This window comes from Tiliqua scincoides, chromosome 3 (genome assembly GCF_035046505.1).
Source record: "Tiliqua scincoides isolate rTilSci1 chromosome 3, rTilSci1.hap2, whole genome shotgun sequence".
Classification (NCBI taxonomy): domain Eukaryota; kingdom Metazoa; phylum Chordata; class Lepidosauria; order Squamata; family Scincidae; genus Tiliqua; species Tiliqua scincoides.
In genome coordinates, this window is record NC_089823.1 from 175,575,685 (window position 1) to 175,600,943 (window position 25,259).

At 40.0% G+C, this 25,259-nt stretch overlaps 1 protein-coding gene across 1 annotated transcript in view; it reads right to left on the reverse strand.

Annotated features, from left to right (window-relative positions):
* Positions 1-1,863: 1,863 nt before the first annotated feature.
* The window catches only part of WDR11 (WD repeat domain 11), a 43,419-nt gene continuing 20,023 nt past the window's right edge, over positions 1,864-25,259 (reverse strand). The window contains exons 12-29 of the mRNA XM_066619120.1: positions 24,213-24,319; positions 22,401-22,476; positions 21,173-21,281; positions 20,752-20,876; positions 18,589-18,736; positions 15,770-15,876; positions 15,303-15,417; positions 13,647-13,818; positions 11,136-11,244; positions 10,056-10,118; positions 9,096-9,161; positions 8,091-8,268; positions 7,260-7,355; positions 6,821-6,986; positions 6,265-6,362; positions 5,433-5,578; positions 4,483-4,562; positions 1,864-3,008 (exon numbers count right to left, since the gene is read on the reverse strand). Of these exons, the coding sequence (XP_066475217.1) occupies positions 2,842-3,008; positions 4,483-4,562; positions 5,433-5,578; positions 6,265-6,362; positions 6,821-6,986; positions 7,260-7,355; positions 8,091-8,268; positions 9,096-9,161; positions 10,056-10,118; positions 11,136-11,244; positions 13,647-13,818; positions 15,303-15,417; positions 15,770-15,876; positions 18,589-18,736; positions 20,752-20,876; positions 21,173-21,281; positions 22,401-22,476; positions 24,213-24,319 (2,128 nt within the window). The 3' untranslated portion in view covers positions 1,864-2,841. The remainder of the gene's footprint in view (positions 3,009-4,482; positions 4,563-5,432; positions 5,579-6,264; positions 6,363-6,820; positions 6,987-7,259; positions 7,356-8,090; positions 8,269-9,095; positions 9,162-10,055; positions 10,119-11,135; positions 11,245-13,646; positions 13,819-15,302; positions 15,418-15,769; positions 15,877-18,588; positions 18,737-20,751; positions 20,877-21,172; positions 21,282-22,400; positions 22,477-24,212; positions 24,320-25,259) is intronic.

Genomic DNA, 25,259 nt, shown 5'->3' on the forward strand with positions numbered 1-25,259 from the left:
GGATGAAAGTGTTGACCCAATGTGCGGCAGCAGTAAAGAAGGCCAACTCCTATGCTTGGGATCATTAGAAAAGGTATTGAGAACAAAACGGCTAATATTATAATGCCGTTGTACATTGTATCTATGGTAAGGTCACACCTGGAGTATTGTGTCCAGTTCTGGTCGCCACATTCAGAAAGGATATAATGGAAAAGGAAAAGGTGCAAAAGAGGGCAACTAAGATGATTGCTGGGCTGGGGCACCCTCCTTATGAGGAAAGGCTACGGCGTTTGGGCCTCTTCAGCCTAGAAAAGAGATTCCTGACGGGGGACATGATTGAGACATACAAAATTATGCATGGGAAGGATAAAATGGATAGAGAGATGCTCTTTACACTCTCACATAATACCAGAACCAGGGGACATCCATTAAAATTGAGTGTTGGGAGAGTTAGGACAGACAAAAGAAAATATTCCTTTACTCAGCGTGTGGTTGGTCTGTGGAACTCCTTGCCACAGGATGTGGTGACAGCATCTGGCATGGATGTCTTTAAAAGGGGATTGGACAAGTTTCTGGAGGAAAAATCCATTACAGGTTACAAACCATGATGTGTATGTGCAACCTCCTGATTTTAGAAATGGGTTATGTCAGATGCAAGGGAGGGCACCAGGAGGCAGGTCTCTTGTTATCAGGTGTGCCCCCTGGGGCATTTGGTGGGGCCGCTGTGAGATACAGGATACTGGACTAGATGGGCCTATGGCCTGATCCAGTGGGGCTGTTCTTATGTTCTATGTCAGGGGGGTCCAAAGTTTTTGGGTGAAGGGCCACATCATCTCTCTGACACTGTGTTGGGGGCCGGGAAAAAAAGAATTAATTTACATTTAAAATTTGAATAAATTTGCATAAGTTTACATAAATTAATATATTAAAGATGAACTTATATGAATGAATGAAGGTCTTGCAGTAGCTCAAGGCCTATAAAAGGCCATGCACAAAGCCAGGCTGGCCTTTCCTTTACTGCCTCTGCTGCATCACAGACATGAAACAGCAAGCAGTGGAGGGAGCCCTCATCCCACAGCTCATGCAAGGGGTCAAACAGTCACCCTCACGCTGAGAGGAGTTGTGTTGGGCCAATGCAGGCTCCAACAAATCTCCGGAGGGCCAGAGGCTCATTGGAGACTGCAGCTCCCTGAGGGCTGCACTGGGAAGCCTCAAGGGCCACATGTGGCCCCAGGGCCGGGGTTTGGGCAACCCTGTTCTACGTTAATGCAGTTCAGGCTAGGACTGTAATTAAACAAATCTTTTAGTTCCTTTTCACATTCATTTTTGTCTAAAAGCACCTTTGAAATGTTGACCATTTTTTCTACCCAATTTACATAGGAAGCACAATGTCAGACTATTAGCCCACGTGGCTCAGTTGTCCTCCAGGGATTCCCAACCCAACCTATAAACAGCAACAAAAGAATCTGGGACCTTCTGGATGCAAAGTTTGCACTTTACCACTGAGCTACAGCTTATCCCTGAGGGGAGTCTGAAAGTTTCCAACAGGCTGCTTTTAAATCTCTAAGGACTGCTGCATATCCTGACCTACAGCATAGTCTAGAGCTCAGGGATATTGTTGGGTTTTATAATAAAGGAGTTACGCAATTTTTGAGCTTGTCTGACATACTGGAAAGCTCCAAACTAGGCAGCCCAATCCTATCTAAATTCCCATGCAATGATGCAACAGTGCGGGCTATACTGCATCCCATGGAGGAACTCTGGCTGCTGGAGGTCTCCCTGGGGAAAGGGAACATTTATGCACACTGGTGCCACCAATCTCACCCCCTCCCAGCCCCAATCCACCTATCCTCACCCCATCTCCTCCCCATTCCACCCACTCCCTGCTCTGTTCAGCCTTCTCCCCATGCCCTTTGTCTGGCAAGTGTCCCTACGAGCGCCAACACAAGCAGGAAGACTCTGTGCACTGGCTTGTGCATTGTTGCAAAGCACTTTACTGTGCTTTTGTGACAATGTGTGCTGGTAGAATATGTGTTAGACTGGTGTAGTGTATAAAGTATATTGACAAAGCGTGTACCAATAACATGGACTGGAAAGGAGGCTTTCCAGAGAGGGACCCTATCCAAATTTAGCCCAGTTGGGCTAGGAGGTTTGATCAAACAAGTTTAGGAATTACCTAGTTCACCTGCACAGAAGCTTCCTTAGAAGTACATCATCCTGTGATGTGATAAGTGGCCAGGACTTAAAGACAAAAAGCAGAGAAATAATCTTGATATTTCAAAGTACCTGGCCAACTGATGGAAAAGTTCTACCACCTTAAACATGCAAAATGTTGACAAAATATTTCAGCTCAGCACAAGCAGTGTAACTGGATGCATGAAGAAGCAATGTCTTAAGAGGTGCAACTGAAGCAGTACATATTCCAAGAAATCTGCCCATGGTCACAAAGCTGCAGGAGTGCCTCTCTTAACTCTGTCTTTGTGCAATCTCAAGCATTTTATCCTAGCAACATCTTCAAAATTCTGGGGTGCCCCTCACAGATGCATTGGTGCAGCTGCTTGGAGCAGAGATTTGGACTGGCCCTGGGTCTATGATTTTCACGTATTTCCAAACACATCTTAAAGAGAAGTATTTCCCCCCTATCAAACACAATGTCTAAACTTTGGTTAATGTGAAGTACAAGAGTTTAACTCTAACAAAGTTACCTCTACCAATCTGGAAAGAAAACTCTTCGCACGCATGACATACTCCATTAATATTTTCTATTATGCCCCAAACAGTTTTTTCATTAAGAGACCTCCCCTCTCACAGTCTTTAAAGAGTTACTGAATTGATGATTCATCTGGTGGGACATTTCAATGTTTAGGGTACTCGTTCATTAAGCCCCTCCTCTTTCAGTTGTTCAAGTTCATTCAATAAATCTTTGCCAGCTTCTCCTGCTTTTATGGCAAAGAAAGAGGCAGCCTGGTTAAATCCTAGTGTCTTCAGGCTTTTGGCATAATCTGCAAATATCGCATTGATTAGCTTTTGTAAAATATGGGTTAAGGAATATTGAAATGAATTAATGGAGACCATTAAATACCAGAGTTTTTTACCATTCAGTTTTGGACTGGGAGAGTTTTGTGAACAGTGATAAAGTGAGCACTACCTAAAAAGAGTACAGCTCTATATTTTGTCTAGAATGGGGATGAGCTGATTGGGCCTTTGGGACAAAGCAACAGGAAAAAGACTGATCCCACCCCTGTGCACCAGTCATGAAAGAGGGAAGAAGAGCTACCTCTGTAAGAACCAAGGGTCAAAAGGAATGCCGTATACTTCCCCTCACCATGGTCAAGCCGCCTGGCTTTCTATGACCCCAGTAGCTTCCCTTCATGCAGCCCAGTCTGTGTTCATGGCCCACCTAGCAGCTAGGGAGAAGTCCTAGCTCAAAGTGAGCTCACAAGCTCAAAGTGCAAGGAGTGGATGAAGGAACCTAAAAATCCAGCGAGAGGATAAGGAGGGGAAAAATGGAAAGCAAAAGGAAAAGGGGAAAGTGGTGGGAGCACAAGGGCCCAAACCTATTCAACTTTTTAGTGTCAATGCAGTGGTGCCAATGGGGCATGGGCTAGGCATCGTGCGGGGAGGGGGGCAGTCTACCCAAGGTAAGAGAATGTTTGTTCCCTTACCTCAGGGCTGCACTGTGGCTTAATTGAAGCTACAAAGTTAGATAGTATTGGGCCCTCAGTCTCCTTGTGAGGCAGGAGTGGATGGGTATGTGAGAACACTCATGCATGTGGTAGGGCCAGAAAGTTGTGCCCAAGGGACCACTCCTATGGAGTTTGTTCCATGCCAACTCCTGAGGAGGAAGATGAGATGGAGCTGTGAAAGTGTCTCAGTTTTCCCAGTGAATGCAGTCTGCACCAGCCTGCTGCTGCTTCTTGCATGGTATAAAAACAAGGCGGACAGAACTGGCTCCTGTAAACAGGCTGAGGATTTGTGTCCTCCCCTTGCAGGGGCAGACTGGAAGAGGAAAATGCTTCCTAGGCCAGTCCTGACCCTGTCTTCCTTTGAAACAGCCTAGTTCCTAGCAGGCAAAAAAAGAATAGCACTCTATGTCTGGACCACTGGAGGCTAACAAGTATGGAGAAAACACTTTTGTTGATGCTACTGAAGAAAAAACAGGAGTCTATTCTGAACTCCAACAAATCACCTATAAATTTCCAATAAATTGATCTACCTTCTGCCCAGTCCAAATAGGATATGATAATGCCTGACTCTAGCTACACTCTTCTTCATTTTAACAGATTCTTCACCTTCACAGGGCTTCCCTGCTTACATTTCCTTTCTTGAAAAATTTCAATCTCTTCTTCCAGCAATGTCAAGTTTCTGTTTCTTATCTTCTCCATTGAACAAATAAATTAGTTAACAGTTAATACATTACATAAGATTAAATTCCCAACATACTCCTTGGTAACACTGGCGTCTACTAAGGGAAGACTCAAGGGATCATTTCCAAAAGGATATTTGCATCTTCATTAACTTCAATTGTGCCATACCTGAGACAGGCTTCGATAAACAAGGCAGCCCTATCAAAATACCTCATGCTGGTGAAGAGAAGAAAAAAATATTAGAATATAGAAAGATAGCTTAAACATACCTTCAGCCTATGGCTAAGGCAAAAACAGGAAGTCACTTTCAAATATATTAACAATGAGGGACACAGAGAATTCCCCTCTCACATGCCATGGTCTGTCGGTTCTATTTAATACGCATGTGCCTTTCATACAGATCTGCAACATTTGAAGTCTCTGATGAAGTAGACTCTAGCCCATAGCAGCTTAGGCATAATCAATAATATGACAAAAAGGCCTTATTACTTTTGCTTTAACAAATATAGGACAGCAGTCTATTTAGAAGTCAAAACATAGCATAAGAGTAATCCTGGTGGATCAGGCCACTTTAATCCAGCATCCTGCTTCTTGCAGTGGCCATCAGATATCATTGGCCCAGAAGCAGGGAGTAAAGGCATATCCCACTCCCATAGTTGCTCTCCTGCAACTGGTATTCGGAGGAATCATACCACTGAGCCTGAACGTGGCAAGGAGTCATCATGACTAGTAGCCACTGACTTGTTACACAAGTGACCATCACCCCTAAAATAAATCAACCACTTGTAAATAACTTGCTTTATCTGCTTACAGGACAGAAACTTTGAACTGACAAAAGATAATGAGACATTTTTATTTAGGAAGGCCTTTTAAGTACGCGGCTTTAAATTCTTTACAGGATATTTCTCCCTGCAGCTGTTGATTTCTTTAAGCTTGCATTTATGTTACTATTGCCTGATTTAAAACTGTGATTATAGTATTTAGTGTATGCCACTGGGTATAGATCTAGAGAAAACTGGATCACAATTTTTGGAATTAAATACATTAAAAAAGGAGAGGGAACAAAGAAAAAATGCTCCTCTGTACCTGTGTAACATCTCTGCAACTCTCATGAAACAACCTAGAGAAAGGAGGACCAGAATGGCCTTTGATTTCTGATTGATTTGTGGAGAACAAAGGTGATCAACCCAACGTTTCAAAACATCAGTACATTCTTCTGCATTCAAACGAACCTATGGAAGATTGATATATTTGAACATGTGTTGTCAGATTCTTAAAAATAGAAAACATCACCTATTCAATTGTATTGCAAATACATCCTCTGGTCATAATCCATTCAACAACGTAAACTGCAAACCTGAGAAGTCCATGAGCCCACAAGAATCTTTACAGGAACGTAGCTTGGACATAAACACATATTCCCAAAGCTACTGTTACAGTAAAGCATAAAAAGCAAGAAGCAAGTGAAACCATCATCAATAAAAGGCCAAGGCAGGAGAAAGGAAGATGTCCAATCACAAAGAATTGCGCAAGGGAGAACCAAAACCAGAAGTGAGTAAGGCTCACGAGTAACATAAACCGAAAGGTGGACCAACTGGGGAGCATAAACAAGGAGTCTGGGGCAAAGCCAAAGTCTAATTTGCAAACTTTCATTCCTTGGAGAGCCACTACTTTCCAATGAGGAGCCAATGCTATAACTGTCTGAGCACTTCAATATGAAAATCAAGTCCTCTGCTGAAGAAACCAAGAAGGACGATTCAAAATTCTTCTTTTTTCCTTCCTCTGCTAGTGTAAATGAATAGGGAATGCACCACATTTTTTCTTCCTAACTTATCTGGTTTAGAATGCAAATATATCACTGTATCTTAGCAAGATGCAGCTCATACGGATAGTAAACTAGAGTGAGAAAATTGCCTACTTTTGCAAGCCATGCTGCTCGATTCCATTCACCGTAGGTTTGCAGGTAACGACATGCATCAGCAGCTTTATCAATTAAACACAGCAACTGGACACCCTCTGAAAAAGAAATAATCTAAGCGTAATTACTTTCCGGTTAAGTATGAAGAGTCTAACAGCCTGATCCTACCTAGATCTGTTCACGGAGAAGCAGCAGTGCTTGCTACCGCTGTATCCCACAGCAGGTTTTTGGCTGCTGGAATGCTCCTCAGATTAAAGGGACATTTGTACCCCTGCCCTGGGTTAAGCCCCAGTGGTCACTATGGGTTAATTTGATCTCAGGTTTAAAACGCAAATCTGCATTGACCCAGGAAGGTGGAGCAGGCTCAAGAAGAGGGTTGGGATTCAGCATGTGCTGCTGATCTCACCCCCTCATGTGAGTAAAGTACTGCTGATTGATGCTTAGCTCAATGGGAAATAAAATCATAGAGTTGAAAGGGGCTTGATACATTCAAGGACACAGGCTGCAGCCACTGTGTCTTGCTTTAAAGTGCAAAGAAAGAGAATGACCCTCCCACCTGCCAGTTTTCCATTTGCAATCATGTTGGTTGCCACCAGTTTGATGGTACTTTGTGAAGGACCGGAGGAAGTGACTGTTGTGACCAGACATGCTTTGAGCGAATCACAGTAGTAAAAGGGGTTCTCAGCACTTGTCTCCAAAAGCAGTTGAACAGCTCGATCAGTCTGAGAAAGAAAAAAATTCCATCCTATCATTTGTCAGTTGCATTGTGCCAACACCAAAAATGAACGACACTAGTTTGAAAATCTTTTTAAATTTGGGAAAAATAAGTTACCATGAAACAATCCCTGCTTACATTTTTCCTGGTTTGCTAATAAACTACCTGCATCAGGGAAGAGGCTCGGGGTGTTGTGACCCAGGTACATTGGGCAACCACTGATCTGCATTATTCAAAGAGAACACGTGACTGTAAAGAGGTCCAAACTGGCAATACACACCTGGCCCAATAGCAGCAGCTGATCAGTGCATTTTCTGCTGTGATCATAATTTGATCTTTTAACTTCTTGGAGATTGACCCTATCAATCTGGAATTTCTGTAGAGAATGACATACGCATAGTGGTGAAATTGAGAATTATTGGTCATGCAAACAAGCAGCTCTGCAGCTGTATGATAATAAAAACAGGAAAACTATGAGGTTTTTCAACTGAAAAGCTCATTCTCATGGTTTGATGCTATGTTTTTCTTTTACAGTGACTTTATCATGCCACTTTCACGGGGCAAGATGTGTGAATGAATCCTTACATGAAATAGATAGTAGTTAACCGAGAAGAACACCAGTCTTTAAAAATATTGTCTCACAATACACCTCACTAGGTCAGTGACTAATGTGTAAACTGATCCAAAGATATTAAAGAGCAGTGGGAACTGAAAAGGATAGAGGAGTACCAGGTAAGAGAGGCAGCAAATGAGTTGTGATACAGGGAATTTCAAGAATGCTAAATTGTGCTGATATTTTGAGTTTCATAAAGGATAAAGATACATGTTTGGTCAGATAGATTGGGATAGAGGCGGTGGAATAGAGTGTGGGATAATAGAAATCAAGAATAAATCCAATCGTCACATCAATCAGTGCCAAAATTACCATGAATCTGACAAAACCTGCATGGCACTGCCCCAATAAAGCAAGTAGCATCAACATGAAATTCTATATTCAAGTACATAAAAAATAAAAATGATTATATATGTATGCCTAATATTGAAAGCTCCCAGAGGAACAACGTTCTCTGAAAGTGAAGCTATTATCTTGATTGGTAACATCTTGCGATACCTGGAAATAGGAGTTTTCACACAGTGTATCATAACATATATCTAGTGGATTGATCCACTTTTCTTGAGGAAAGAATGTGTCTCCTGTTTTTGCAGTTAATGTTTTTTCCTGGGAAAAAGGATGTAAGTAATGGGCAGCAACAGTCCAGAAATGCAGTTCAGATTCATCTCCATAAAGCCTGGAGGAAAAAAGTCACAATTAACTAAAGCATTTAAGGCTTTAAAAGCCCAAATTTCATCACTACTATTTAAAAAATGCATTACAACAAAGAGGTAATGCTGATAGTATTAGCAGGCAAAATATGTCAAGCTATTCAACATTTCATTTTTATTTTTTTTTGCAAAGAAATTCCAGATCTCTACCCAGTCAAACATTCCTTGTGTGTGCGAGTGAAATCTAAGCTAGTTCTCTCTTTAAAAAACTAGCAAGCAGGACACGTTTTCACATAGGAAGCATTGCATCAAGCAATTTAGCACCTGCATTCTATTGTGGCACAATCCTGGATTATGATACAATGTTCAAGAGAGAACACTATATTCAATACCAAAGGCTAAGAGCTTGGTCTTATGGAGTAATGTTAGGTAGGAACCAGGCAGCCCAATCCTAACCTGCCCTGGAGCAGGCAGGCTGGCAGGCCTACCCCACATCCAAGGCAGGGGTGGGGCCAGTTACAGCTCAGCCCAGGGCAAGGGGAATTGCTTCCCCTTACCCCAGGCAATGCCACAGAAGCCCCAACGAAAGAAGAGGCATCACCTAAAGAGGTGGTGCAGATCCATGCAGCCCAGGAGCGGGGATAGGATTTGGCATAAGTGCTGGATCCTGGCCCCACTACCCACTCACAGGCCCAACCACCGCCACCCTCTCCTGTCCCAAAATGCCACCTTCCTGCCTTCCTTATACTCCCCCCCCCCCAGACCAGTCTAGTTCAGCCAGCATGGGCTTTTCTTTTAGGCCAGCCTTGTACCAGCCCATTGCCTTTTTTGGACTGCGCTCTCAATCTGTTACCTTGCAATCAGTAGGCATCGCTGTAAGAGGGTGAATTCGGGATCTAGCAAAAGTTTCTTGATGTCACTAAAAATATAAAAATATATTTTTTGCACTTGCAATGCTGCGTATTCAAAACATGTTATGTGAATCAGACTTAGATATCACAGAGCCCAATCCTATGCATGTCTACTCAGAAGTAAGTCCCATTATAGCCAATGGGGCTTACTCCCAGGAAAATGTGTATAGGATTGCAGCCATAGATGCTTAAAGAAAAAAGTTGAGATTGTGTTCTATGGCAAAAGGGAAATAACACAAATGTGGAAGGTGGTGGAATTTGAGACGTGGATCAAAACTACATTTACTTCAAGAAAAAGATGCCAACAACTGACTTAACACCATACTCAGTAGCTATGACAAAAGATCTGTAGAAGCAGAAAAGTAACATACAAAGCTATGACACCAAATCAATGTAGCCCTTCCAAATTCTCAACCTGTACTTTCTGCTCAAATTTGAGGAGGGGATATAACTGAGGAGTGGGAAGTACAAAGTTGAAGATCGCTGTCTACATCAGGGTGTCAAACATAAGGCCCATGGGCCAGATGCGGCCCACAGAAGAAATTTATCAGACCCCTGTTATAACTGGTGATACACACAGCATGATAATTGTGCTTTCTCATATATTGAAATTATGAACAAGTTTTGCACATTTTCTCTTCTTTCATTTGTAGCTAAAGTCTTTCTATGCAAGAACAAGGTGCTTATTTCTGGCCAACATTTGCTTAATTATGTCACTTCCGACCCTAAGCAGGTGCTATGAATGCTATTTGGCCCACTATATGAAAGGGATTTGACGATCCTGGTCTATATCTTTAAGGCAAAATACGCATGCTAGGTAATAGCAGATCAACAAATTCCAATAAAAATAACAATGCATTTTAGATGTATTTTAGAAAAAGCATCAGCTAAAATATGCTTACTTGGACAATGAGTCCAACTGTTCTTGCAGTAGATTTTTAATGTTTTCATTCTCTGGATAGTTTCTGTAAAGCAAACATTAGATATAAGCAGACAAACACTGATTGATATAAAACATCCCAGCACTGATGAACTGTACAAACACATGCCACAGAAGCCTGCATTCCTTTGCTATGCTCAGAGTACCAAACAGCAACTGGGCGTTGAGAGGCGGAGAATTGATCAGCTCCCAAATGGGATGCAGGTAGAGAGAAGAGGGTTAAGATTTACTCTGGGCACCTCATTCTCCCTTCCACGTTAGATCAGTACTGCAAATAAGCTTGCAAGTGATGCCCATCAAAACAATAACCTATTAGGAAGGCATGCCTTATGGACACAGAATTCAGTGCATGTAAAGTTTTCCAGTTTCAGTGCAATATCAGGGACAGCTCCACAAACCTTAGTGGGGGATAGTGAACACTGTAAAATTACTCATGTTCAAGGTCAAGATGCTAGAAGCTTCATAAACATATCTGAGCCCTTACCTCACCCCAAACAAGTGCACTGTATCTTGAATCTTCTTTTAATAAGCAATTTAAGTAAGTAATTTAATAATTCATTGAGGCATTACAGAAATAAGCAAATTTAAATACTGGAATTTTTTTTCCTTTTTTTCAAATTCTTTGCATATCACAGTTCAACAAAGGTTATTCAACAGGCTGAAGTAATTATATACACTACTGTCCCTCATTGGAAATTCTGTGTAAACTTTCAATATCTGCATGGAGCAAGTTTCCCCATTCAGTTCCCATGGAGGAAACAGTTCTGGATATAAAAGAATGCAAGTGTGCAGCTATTCCACCACTGATGGGAACAGAAAAGTCTGTGTTCACACAACAAAGTATTTATAAGAATCATTCAAATGTGTTCTCCATTTCATGACCTGCAGGATCTGCCTGCAGGATCTGCTTGCAAGATTTGCTTAAAATAAATGCAGCAATGATCAATGACCCTTCTAAATGCATGAAGTCCAATCACTATGACATACATAGACATACTTTTCCAAAAGATAAGAAATTTGAATTTTTTTTAAGGAGTCTTACATGTCTGAAATATCCAGAGAATACTTATTATTCCAAGGCTGGTGTAGCAAAAATGCTTTTAACGCTAAAGAAGCTCTGGGTACAAGCAGATATGGGCACCACACAGGTTCTGAAAACAATGGGGGGGAAGGGTAAAGGGATAAAAACAAAGAAAATCAGTGTCATTCTGTAACAATGACTAGAGAGCCACAATATTAAAAGAAAGAGCCAAGACTTACTGGGGCCTTTGCTTTTTCAGATGCATACCTACAACTACAGCAGTTAACAATCCCCTGAAAGTGCAATTTTAAGACAGATGTCCGTGTCACAAGGTTGTGACACGAGGTTGAGAGTGGCTCATTTCAAAGCTATGAGCATAACTTATACTCTGAGTGGAAAAGAACAGATCAAAGTGACTCCTGGGGCAAAGCAAAATATACTAGTCTTACAGGCATCTAGTTGTAAGCGATTACCTTATACCTTGATACACCACTGTTTTGCTGCTGGGTCTTTTGGCAGAGTTTCTTCAAATGAGAATACTATCTTAAAGGGGTAGGTGGCCCTCAAATCACGCACAAATCTGAGACTGGCATTTTGCAGAACTTGTTGCTCAAAGTAACACTTATTGTTGAGCTAAACCCTTTGACTTTCTCTGAGGCTTGCTCTATGTCACATTCAGAATCCATGCAGGTTTTTCCTCCTTTTATTTTTTTCCTTAGAAGGGTATGGGACATCATAAAGGAGGACAAAAAACTGCATGTCATTTTGACAATACACCTACAAATCAAGGAGCCAGGCAAGTAGATCCAATGAGGTCTTGCTGATGTGGGAAGGGAATAGTACAGGCAACCCATCAGATTAGAAAAATGTGCAACTTTATGCAGCTGGGAACCATAAAATTATGCTTCCAAAATCCAGAAGAGTATTTTCTTTCTTGGAAATTTCAAATCAAAGAAGTAGTATTACATCTGTGCTGGTTGTTTTAGTTCAATAGCTACATTACTTTGCTTGTTCTCCTGTCTTTTTAAATGTAATACTGTGTACTAATGTTTATATAAACTAAACTGATGACAACATTTACTCCTAGAATTCTGATTATGTAACTTGTCAATTTGCTAACAAATTTTGCAGTTATACACATCTCATTTTTGTGAACATACAAAGAGAACATGTTCAAATGCCATTACGGAAACATAATGCCAAGTTGCTGATGTCCACAAAACATAACTGTAAAAAGGTTAGATATATGGACCAGATATATAAAAATAATATTGTTTTACCTAGAAGAAATGCACACAGCATGATGGACTACTTAATTCATATCACATCTTAGATTCGGTAATGCGACATAAATGCTTTCAGTCTGGAAGTGCAATTTCTATTCTGATTCTTATTTCCATACATTTATCCACTTGAAGCCAGTCAGGTTTCTTCTTAAAGAGAAATTCAATCTAACCTGTAGTATAGTGGGTTTAGGAAATGCGTTGTGTGGGAAATAGAATGTGTGATCTCCAGCAACCCCTGCATCTCTCTCTGGGGCACAAGACTGTCTCAATTAATGAAAGGACGTCAGATGAAATGCGATTATTCACACAATATCTGGGTGGGGTTTGCTTATTCCTTGCATCTGGTCGCTAGCCTATTTGAAGCATAGTGATGATGAAAAAGAATTATTGCCCTCTCTCTCTTCACAACTTTAGACTGCTTTGAGACCTCACTGTATTTTGCTGTATCTTATTTTATAATATGTGGCATGGCATCACTATTTGGAAATAATTGGATTTTTAAAAAAACTGCACTGGAGTTAGGCTGGCATGATCCAACCGCACTGCAGTGTGGCCTAAAATAAGCTTCAAGATGGATTTGAGGTAGGTTAGGTTTTTGTAGGTTAGGTTTCTGTAACAGATTTTTGACTCTTGCCCCCTTAGAATAATGCAATTTTGTTACCCTGTTAAACTGTTTTAATCACAGTTTAAATATTGATCTCAGCTATGAAGATATAGCCAGACAATCTTATAACAAGGCTCCTCTAGAGCAGCTAAAGATAGCTTATCAAAATGCAGAAATGTACATGGGAGGGCAGAGAAGACACTCCCCAGAGATACTGCAAGTGATGCACTGATTGGCATTCAGAAGGTAGCAGAAGCAGAATGAACCTATCAAATGAAGCTGCAATAGCAGATTTGGAGCCAAAATATATCATAAACAATAACAGAAGTGGTTTACACACCCATTGCTATTCTATTAGAATAGCAGAGAGCCAATATGACCAATCTCTTCCATTTGCAAAAAAGCATAGCGACGTATTGAACTACATTAGTTAGGACGTCATAAGCTTATGACTTAGATTCCACGTTTAGTAGCATTTGCTTGCCACTTAATACTGACTTTAAAAGATGAGAAACAATTATAAGACCATTCCAAATTAATGGCTACATTAGGGAACTTAGTTTAGATCAAATTACACCTCTTTTTCTTGGTGTTTGAAATAAAAAAAGCTCCAATACTGATAATTTCAAATGCTACACATACCAGATAATTCTTGTTCATCCATTCTAAAACAGGTTGATTTCATTGTCATCTCTAGGACCCTGATGCAACCATCATCGGATGCCAAGATCACTTTGTCTGAGGTACACCAGTCAACATCAAGTACTCGGAAGGTGACATTTCTTCCACTTCTTAAACTGCTTACCATCTGCACCTTAGAGAGGCAATGTACAAAAGTTTTAGAAAAGCTACAATGATTAAAAAAACTCTACAAGTACATCCATTACTTTGAAAAATACATAAAAATAGCTTATATGTCCCATTAAAGGGTTTCAATAACACACACACACACACACACACACCCCTTACAAAGAGCTCACCTTACGAAGTTAATGTTTACATTGGGTTGGATTTGATTCCTGTCTTGTGTGAGTGCATAGGGAGATTGGGAGAGGACTGCAATTTTTTAACAATTTCCCTTCCCTCTTTGTGTCATATATCATCCCGTTTCTGAGGGTTCCCCAAACCTCAAGAACAGATAGTAGATACAGGAGAGGAAATGGGAATTGTTGTAAATGGCAACCCTGCCCTTCTTACACTCATAGAAGACAATGCTCATGCAAGAGAAGGGTTCTGTCAAAAGCTTGTTGCTAATATTTAGACTTTGATGTTCCAGCATTGTAGCTGAGATCTTCAGAACCATTAGACTACGCAAAGGTTTGTAATTCTCTTTTCTGCTTCTTTTTTCTCATGGTCTAAACTTAAACTTTAACTATTAATGTGGTTATTTTATTGTTTTTGTTCTGTTTAAAAAGATTATACTCAATCATTAACTAAAACCAAACCTGAAAACTTTTTTCTTTCATCACAAACGTCCATCTAGAGCAGGGCTCTCCAAACTTTTTGGCCAGAGGGCCGCATCAAATATCTGGCACGGTGTAGAGGGCCAGAAAAACATTTAAATATAAAATTTATATAAATAAATTAGAGATGGAACTTAGATGAGTGAATAAATGAATGAATGAGCTCATTCATTCAACCTCTCTGGCCCTTAGAAAACCCTCCAGATGCAACCAGAGCACAGCTCCAATCATGTTTGGCCAAGTGGGCCAAAGGCTTTCAGGGGACAAGAGGCTGGCTGTGGGCCGGATAGAGGCTCGCCACGGGCCGCATCTGGCCCCCAGGCCGAGTTTTGGAGACCCCTGATCTAGAGGAAAAAACAGCAATGTGCATGTCAAACCTTCTCTACTCCAGTCAATGGCAGCTATTTTACAACCTAGGAACTGTTGGAGAGTTCCTTGCAGGGAAGGATGGCAGAATTGATATTCAGATAGCTAGGTCATAAGTTTTAATTCTGTGTTAATTCTGTGTTTTCGTGAGGAATACATTTAACTTCTAAAAGGAGTTCCAAGCATGTGCTCTGTAATGACAATTAAAACACATATGTGGTTTGGTAACTTTTACTGGCCAAAGTGTCCAAGTGAAAAAACAATGTAATTGATAGCAATGTAAAACAGCCAGGAAAGCATAAAAGACTGTGAAATAAACAGGTCAGTTATGTTACCTATAGACATAATTTTAGACTGCAGTCCTAAGGACACTTATTTGGGGGCAGGTTCCGTTGCGCACAGGGGACTTCTGAGTAAACATGCATAGGATTTAATCTCTCTGAAAGAGGGAAGCAAAACTGGAACCTACCTCTTTTGTATCCCAAATTTCAGCCCCATCATTGTACATTGCTATCAGCTTTTGGTTTCCTTTCCCAGGAGCAAAGCGTATCTTCCTCACCCAGCCTCGGTGTGTGGGGATGCCTCTGGAAGATAAAAGTAAGGATATAAATAATATACATTCTCCTTAGATAACTTACCATCTTATCTAACTGTCTACCTAAAAAACTGAATACTGACAGAGTAAGACATTTTGTAAAGTGCTTTCCATGAGATTATAGTGATTCAGAGAAATGCCTGGGTATCTGAACTTGTACAATCACACAAGTCTCCTCCAAGAGGTCTCCTGGGGCACCTGAAAGCTGCCAAACTACATGGATGTTACTCTATGAAAAGGACTTACTACACAGATAGCCACAGTCTGCCTTCTTGATTACAACCATTCCACCTGAGTAATACATGAATTTGGACTCAGAGGAATTCTGAGCAGAATCCTACCTGGATACTCTGGCTTTTAAATCCCAGAAGTTCAAATTCCCATCAACATCTCCAAGAACCAAGATGTCTCCTTTCCATGCAATGCAGGTAATGCTGCCCATGCTTCCCTACAAAGATTTCAAAAGCAGAGATTAAAATGTCACTAAATAAACAGGCATGGTCATTTAAGGCAACCCAACACACACAACCTGTAAACTTTTAATAAACCAAGTAGTTGACTTCTAATCTTTCTGATGTCCTGCCAGCCCATATTAAACCTGGAAATTATTGCTCCAACACCAAAAAGAACAAGTCAAATGTTTCTATCATTAATTCAAGAGACTAGGATTGTGTGTTGCACTATAAAATGTTTCCTCCCATTTCAAAATTGATTCACTCAAATTCCGAAGTGAAAGACCTGAACTCCCAAAAAAGGGCAACATGGATTGTGAGGATACAGAAATGTTTGAAACAGGAACAGGTAGGTTTTGTTATGCAGTCAACTATTCCATTTTAATGATTGGCTAGGAGGGGTCCTCTTTATAAAGCTAACTGTTTAGACAGATCATTTTCAATGTATCTGGGAGAGGAAAAGTCAGACAAACTAAATACATCACTACATACACAGGCTACAAAAGAAAAGTGGACCCACCTAGTGGATTCACAGATGCACTCGAAAATTCACTGGTATCAAGTGGTTTGACAATGGTAGAAAATGATGCTCTCTAACTTTATGCACATCACTGTGCACATACATACACAAAGAAAGACCATAAAAATTATATTCATCACTTCAGTAAACCTCCTTCAATGGCAGTCACATAAAAGGAAGCTAACTAGCTTTCATGCTTCTAAATTCTGCATCTGTACTCATGGCAAAACATAATGTTCTATTAACCCCCAAGGAAAAAGGTCCACAGAATATAAGAGCTACTTTGCTATTATTATTCCCATCTCCACAGCCCATAATCTGCTCTGGGGTGCAGACTAAAGCAATCAGAAACGAGATTCTTAATAGCTAGGTATTCTTTGTAAAACCAGCCACTATCTCTAAAAACAGACACCCTGGTTGCCTGAACAGAAGGATTTGTGCAATATCTTGATTGCTAGCCTACACAAAAAGAGCAGGATCAGAAAGAGTAATCTTTACCAACCTTTTCAAGATGCTTTAAGTTTTCAGGAATGAAAAGAAACAAATGGCGACTTGCCAGCATATTATAAGATATGATGACATTTTAGAAGTGAAACATTTGTCATTTTGGGTATATGAGCCTGTAGGCAAAGTTACATTTGCTGTGCTATTGCAAAGGATGACTTCATGTTTTCCCTTGAGTAACCCAAGCACAGTAGATGACTTTCCTAACACCAAGGTTTCCATTTGGCTGTACGGCAGTCAAATGATATATGGTAAGTACAGCTTAAACTAGCTTCTGGGGGGTTTATCTAGAAACACTTTTGCTCTCTGGATTTATAACTATTGGGGATTCTAGAAAACTAATAGCTAGCTTCTCAATTACAAGACCTGTTTTGCAGATTCTCTCTTATACTGTAATTCTGTTTTAAAAGTGGATTATTCTATTTGAAAATAATCAAATACATCTGCATCTGTTATGTAAAAGGAAATATGACTCAGAAGGTGGATACCTTGAAACTGCAGTCAGGAGCAGAACTGGGGAAGTTAATGAGAATGGACAAAACAAGCAGCTTTGGGACTATCACTAGAGACTGCAATTTAGTACACTTCAATAATGACTTTTTTTGTTTGAACTGAAATTATACAGCCACAGGAGGACAGCATTTCACTTACAAAACTATGTATTCAACCAGAATATGTTTTAAGACACATTAAATGTGTGTCTGTGATTTGAAGGCAAAAGCCAGCCTAGAGTATCATCAATTCTGAAGCAATCCCACTGAAAACAGTGGAAGAGCACAGTACAGGTTGAGCCTCATTATTCACGCAGGTTCCGTTCCAAGCACTCACGTGGATTGCAAAAAACGCACTATAGCAAATCAATTTAAAAAACAAAGTTTCTTTGCTCCAGTGATTTAAAAATAGCCTTGCTGAACTCTGTGATGTAAGACAAGAGTCATTAAGAAGACAACCCATCAATCAGTTGTCCTCCAAGAGCTTGGCACTCAGCCCCTTCCTTCACTAATGCAAAGTGATCACCTTTCTTTCACGTGCTCAGGGGGAAGGGAGGGGTCGCCTGGAGAGAGAAGGACTGATGGATTGTCAGCCAGCCGCCCTCTCTCTCTCTCCCTCTCTCATTAAGGAGGCTATTGTTAAAGGACTGTTCAGTTTTTAAACTGATTTTAAAGGGATGCATTTTCCCCTTCTCCAGGGATCAGCACATTTCTTCTCATTTGCAGTGGTCATTCATGTTGAGTCAAATCCGTGTATAAAAAATCTGCGTATAAATAGGCTGGACCTGTAAATTGTTTGTAAATCACACTTCATAATTCTGCTGTCAGAATCAAAACGTACAGGGCTAAACCACCACAAATGCACCGTAGCGCTCCATCTACGTGACTTCCCTGTTGCATAACATTCCATGTGACAAACTAATTGCATGGGTGTTGGAGCTGCTGTTTCATACCAACGCTGCTTACCTCCCATATAAGGCAACTTGTAAAGAAATTCTCAATCACTCATAGTTTTTGTTTTGCACAAGGTAGCTGTGCAGTTATTCTCCATTTCAAAATAACGTCCTTCCTTAAGTTTACATTTTGCAGAGTCAATTTTCCCTTCAAGTATTTTCATAATTGTTTGTAATCAAAGAAACATTGTTTTGCTAATGATGAAATGCAATTAAACAGAAATGCAGTACTTAACTCACATCAGGAGGAATTCTTGCGCTGTCCTTGACAGAATTCCCTTCCACTGTCAAGTGATAAACTTGCCCATCAGAATCTGTAAACACAAAATGCTCTCGAGCAGAAATGTTCTGGCTTAGTTCAGATTTACTCTCGGCTTCCTGCAACAAGCTGTGGAAGAAAAATGATTTTCCTTTTTCAAATGAACAGCGCAAGTTCAGCTGAAGTACATAATTTGAGAATTGATATCCCACCTTTCCATTTTCAAAAATGGAAATACCCAAGATAGTTTACAAGATTAAAATGCAGTGATGCAAAATACAACAACCTTTAGCACATTAAAAGGTTTTGAAACCAGTAAGACAGTAGTTGCCAAACTTTTTTAACTGGTGGCACATTTGACTTACTGGGTCATTGGTCATGCTCCCATTAGAACTACAATCCTATAGTGTACAGGGGTGGGTTTTTCTTGTGAGGATTACATGGCTCCCATACCTGGTTTCTGCAACTCCTCGGGGAGCCATAGCTCACAGTTTGGGAACCAATATAGTAAGGTATCAGTAACTCAGCAAGACATTTATTCAGCAGTTAATAAACATCTTAAGTTGTCAGTGAAACATAAACATGAAGTAATATACATTTTTGGGATCAGCAGTTCCACAAGTGTTCACACGTCTCAACCAACCATATATTGGTAGACACTGAGACATGCAGAAGGACATCATTAGATGACCCTCGTGAACATTTTATTATTTCTGTGTGTATGGGTGTGCGCACACCTTATAATATATTAACACAATTGGCTATCTACAAGTCCTACAACAATCAAATCATATTGCTATAGACACAAACCAGGATCCAAAAAGCTACTAGGAGTCAGCAACCATTTCCATATACACATTTCTTTCCCACACTGTGCAGACTGCAGATTACAGCTGGTTTTTTTTCCCCAGGTAACATGGCTGTAGTAGAAAAAAGTAGTAGTTGAAAAGTTCTGCTGCCTGTGTTGTTCATAAAACTTAGCAAAAACTTTACCACATGCCAGCTGTATGTTGTACATTGACAGTATACAGTATTTAACATCTAAATATATCAATTTAGAATCCAAAAGGTATGACAAAAGGACTTCTAAGCACAGGTTTCATATCCATAGGTATGTAGAGAGAATCTAAAAAGTACACAGTCTCTCAACCAGATTCAAAGTTCTGCAAAAATTCCAAGATGCTAATGGAGTTTCTGGACATAAAAAGGTTTTCACAATGATCTCCCAGAATAGAAATGAATGGGAAAGCCCTGGGGTGCTAATAAGTAGCTGTTGGATTTAGGCAAGTGTCACAGCTGGAGAAAAAAAGGATAGCCTTAAGACAGAAATCTCAGTGTTCCCACAGTCAGATTCAGTCATCAGCACATCTCTTTCATTAACTTTGGTAACAAAACACATTCTGAATCCTGCAAAATCCCAATGGAATGAAATATATATGGAAATATATTTTGCACTAGCACTTAGCAAATGCTTTTTGAGCACAGAATTTAGGTTCCCTTGCACCAAAACTACTGTTTTGTCAAACACAACGTGTGGTCAACGCACACAATATTTTGATCAAATGATTGCTAAAAAGGGTCTTGTTGTTACTTATATATTGAATAATATTCATAATGATTTCCTCCCTCTCTCTCCCTCACACACCCCGACTTAGGCGGCGATCACTGTCACGGTTTACACACTCTCCTGTAAACCCCACTGAACACATTATTTCCTTCCAAGTAAACTAGGATTGCAATGTTAAACTTCTATATTACTCTAGACATCAGATTCTGGGCTGTGCTTTGGCTTCTAACATAGCCAGATATAGGGGAGAGAACCATAGTTGAATATAGAGTACCTGCTTTGCATGCAGAAAGTGCTAGGTTCAGTCTCCAACATCTTCAGGTAGGGGAGGAAAAAAAAATCCTAAAAACCTAGAGTCACTATCAGACAGCATTGACAATACTGAGCTAGATGGTTCAATGGTCTGACTCCGCAGAAGGCAGCTTCTATGTTAAAGCTTTCAAGCAAAAGGCGGTCGATTGAAAATTTCTATAAATCCAAAATTAAGGATAGCAATGCTAAGGAAAAGTCAGTTTTGGCAAAACAGCAATTAATAAATCAAGCTGATATGCTTCCACATAGACAATGGTATTGATACCTGATCACTGAAGATTCTAAACTACTCAGTTCTGTGTCAGATACCACTGTTTGACGGGCCATAGCTTCACGGGCTGCAAGCTGCTTCTTTCTTAAGCTCTTCAGGTTATGCGAAGGTGACCATTCCTGGTAGAACAGAAGTCATACAAAATTCTTATAAAATTTTAAAAAAAGTTAAACTTTAAACTCCACTCAGATCTACTTTCAAGAAAAAAAATGATTATGAAACATGGAATATGCAAGTCAGGTTCTATTTCCTTTCCATCTGTTTACACTAAGAGAAAGAAAGCGGGAATGGTTTCGATGCTAGAGGCTATAAATCCCGTAAATAATTCCACAAGCAAATAGTTATATTTCAAGCTATGCAAAAATCAGTTTTCATTTACATTCCTAATGAGAAGCTGGCAGAATGAATTTCTTACCAAAGCAGTAATAGTAGGGAAGTTCTTTGACATTTCTCTGAGAAGTGTACATGTCCTGATATCCCACAGTTCCAAAGGTTTGTCTTTAAATATAACTGCCAAGTACTGCCTGAAATGAAAAAATGAAATCCATTTCCCACTTTAGAAACACAGAGCAGTGGAAAATTCTTCTGTACAAGAGCCACCAAACGGAGTGAAAGCTGTACAAGGGCATGGCTACTGTGACAAGCATTGACCTCCATAGCTTCTCCTCCATTTCCCTGGTAACCCTTAGTAAGCAAAATATGTGCTGCATCATACTGGGTTGCAAGTTTCCTCCAGTCCCTATTCTATTTCAATAAGATCAGCTCAGATAGTGGGAGAAACTTGTAATCCACCTCACATGTTTCACCTAAAGATGGAAAGGCTTGAGGGAAAACCTGAACAGTTCAGAGAATTGCTTTCCTGCATAGAAAGAGAAATGGAACACTGTGGGATCATAGAGAGTATGCTATTGACAAGCACAGTACACTGAAAAATGTGTTTACAGTTTATATAACACTAAAATTAAGGTGAGTCTTTAATATGTGTCTTTCACTTGTAACCTCCAAACCTGAAGATGTAAAAATTTAGTGTAGTATAGGTAATTCTCTACATACTATGACTGAGAGTACAATTCTATCCAACTTTCCAGTACTGATGCAGCTGTGCCAAGGGGGCTTCCTCAAGGAGCTGCATTGCAGCTACATCTGCTCTGGAAAGCTGGCTAGGATTGGGACTTGATTTTCTGTATCTTTACTCAGAAGCAAGTCTTCTAAAGGATTGCAATCTGTATATGTTGAGAATATATGACTGCAGTGTTTTACATTACTACATTTTAAAAACAGAACTGTTAAATTTATTTTTATTTTCATTGAAAGGATTTTATTTTTTCGCTTTATTTTTAAAAATAAAGAGTTCCTTTTGTTTCTGCACAATAATGCTAAGGTGTACATGCAGTTTCTAAATTCAGACAATAAAACTTTCCTTTTATTTACTGAAATGTTATAGCTTGATGCTATACAAAGCCTCCAAAGGCGAGGTGAAGCTGCACTCCGCTCACCTCCTGAGGCTTTTCTGAGCCTCGCAGAGGCAGTGTGCGTTTGCGTGCTGCCTCTGCAAGACTCAGAATGCCTAAATCGCACGAGAGACACGGAACTTCAGCATAACTGAGTACAAGATTATAAGTTGGCTTTTTCAGGCTACTTACTTCAAGTGAGATACCTTTATCATTTCAATGGCTGGTTCATCATTGCCTCTTTCCCCACGAAATGTAATGCTTCTACCTACAACACAAGAGAAGCCACTGTAACTGACCTGTCAAATATCATTTCTGTAATCTCACCGATCCTCTCACGTTTTGTTTTCTTAGTCTTAAACTGCAGACTGAGTCCTCAGCACTCCATGATAGCATCACTTTCTGCAGAATATACATAATCTAGGAGTTGAACTGCTGAAAATGAGACATTACTAAAGCTTTGACACCAAGTCTTCGTATTCAACACCCCTTCCCAGAAGGGTGCGAGCCAATAATTTCAATCTGTATTTTCCCGCAGTTTTCCGCTTTTTGAACATGTTCAATTTATATCCAAAATATTGTTGGAGAGGCAGTTTCAGAAAATAAAAGGGATGCTTTTTTTTAGCTCTTTCAAAAGAAGTTTCCATTTGGTGGCAGATTTCCTCTTTCAGTCAGGCATCATAGAAAGAAGGAGTAGACAGTCTACGAGGAAAATTTATATGAACTGATCCAATATTTTTACACTTATTCACCAAATTTTCTCTGTAATATCTCATGATTATAAAACAGTTAACAAATTTTATAACTGAATCTATTCTGATTTATGTTCACTAAACTGAGAAACATGTTGATGTGATATTGCAATCATAGCATAGCATGAACAACAGAATTCCTGTTAACAGAAATTCTACCAAATTGCTAAAATACGTTAAAGTGAAAGGTGCTACCATCAAAGTATGCCCATAAGGATGCTGCTCATTTCAATAGGTTTGTGCAAGGCTGCTGAATTGCCCCTTAGACTTACACAACTGTAACAGGAATCAGTGCCTAGATTGTTTTTGAGCGTGAGAGATGGTGGGAAGCCAGAAGTGATGGGTGCCATCACCTATGGGTCTCCACTGGTCACAACCCACCTTAAGGTTGTGAAAAATAAGGATTTTTCAAACACAAGAACTAGCAACCCCCACATTGAGAACCACTGTGCTAACTGATGCATGTTTACTCAGAAGGAAGTTCCCACTCTGTTCAGCAAGACTCAAGTACATTTGCCCAGAGTTGTAGCCTTAAGGTAATATGAACTACACGCTATCTCTCGAGCAGCCCCCAGGGGAGAAAATAGCCTATAGGCATATGCTCCTTGGTAAATTTACCACCTGCTGAGTCTCCTGCTTGCTCTTGTTTAAGTATTTTAAAAGTTCCAAAGGCAGTACTTGAGCACGCCTACTGATGTCACTGCTCCTGCTGAAGGAGAGTATGGAGTGGAAGAGTGCCAGAGCTATGTCCCCACCAGGGATGTAGCTGAGGGGGAACAGGAGTTTGGTGTATGGGAAGAAACAGTGCACAAGCTGCAGGAGCCTGGTGGGAACATCCCCTTCAGTTTGAGGGGTGACACAGGCAATTTTATAGATTTAAAATGAGGGCAAAATTTCATAATGGTCAAGGAACGCTGACATTTCTAAACAACTGCCAAATGTACTTTCTTGGATGAAGTTAAAATGCAAACCGTTTAATAGGTTTTTTTTTTTTTGGCTTGCAATACCAATTTCTTCTCATTTATGCCCTAATAATGATTCATAAAATGAATCTTCACTCATCTTGCAATTGAATAATATGTTTGAATTCAGTTTCCAGAAGAATTACATAAGCTGCCCCACTCAGTTCTTCCACTTTTGGCCATTCTAACATAGACAAACCAACAGCCACGGCCTTGCACAAACCAATACTACCCAGCTATCACTTCACACCAATCTTGTTGCCAGCAGTTACATTTCACAGTATATTCACCTGTGGGGAGATCGACCAACTGAAGTTCATTTCTTACTAGCCCCAGATTATTTGGGGTTGATGTGGCAAAGGAAAGGAAGCCACTCAAGCCTGTCCATTCAATGCCCCTGTCAGAGAAGAACACATTGAGCACATTAGGTACTTCTTTTGAAAGAGAGGGGGGCCACACATTGCAATAGGGAACTCATATATATGATTCATCAAGCAAAGACTCAAAAATCTTTTTATCTGAATACAAGGTTATATGAAAAAAGAAAGAAATGGAAAACATCAGGTTTATACAAACTCAGTTTAATTCCAAGCAGCCAAGGGATAAGGCAAGAAAGGAGCAGAAATCCCTTCTTTTGAGGTACTAAAGGGCAATTTAAAAAAGTAAGGCAGGAGAGATGGTCAAAAGATATGTAAAATACTGCTTAACCATAGGAAGCTGATTCCCAGCTATTTGTACTGGATTTTGTACAGTAGTACCATTAACAATTTGACAACTGAGAGAAGGAAAACAGATACATCATAAAGACACATAGCTGGGACATGGATTGTTAAAACTCCACTACAGTCGTCAACATACTTATTTCACAAATATAAAAAATGCAGCCTACACTTATCAAATAAAAAGCTACAAGGAAACAAACTGAGTCCAATTTGTAAGTAAAAGACTGAATTTTATACACAGCTTTCTCCATAGTTTGAGGGGGGGGAATTCTGGAATAATCCTAGTTTTAATTAAAAGACAGGACAGCATTCAGAGTAGCTAGAAGACACTAAATGTGTAGCAGACTCCCCTACCACCAGCTTTGTAAAAAGCTCCACTATAGTTGGAGATAACCGGGAATATGATTTGATTAAGCCATTTCTGCCCAACGTTGCAGATATGCAATAGGGATCAAATGTGTACATCTGTGGGCTGATCAAAAATGGGTTTTAAAAGTGAAGGCATTTAGGCATTTCAATGGATCACTGAAAAACAGATCTCCTGTTTCATCTATACGCCCGTTTTATGTCTACAAATTATTTGCAAGTGCAGGACAAGAATCTGTGTGTGTGTGT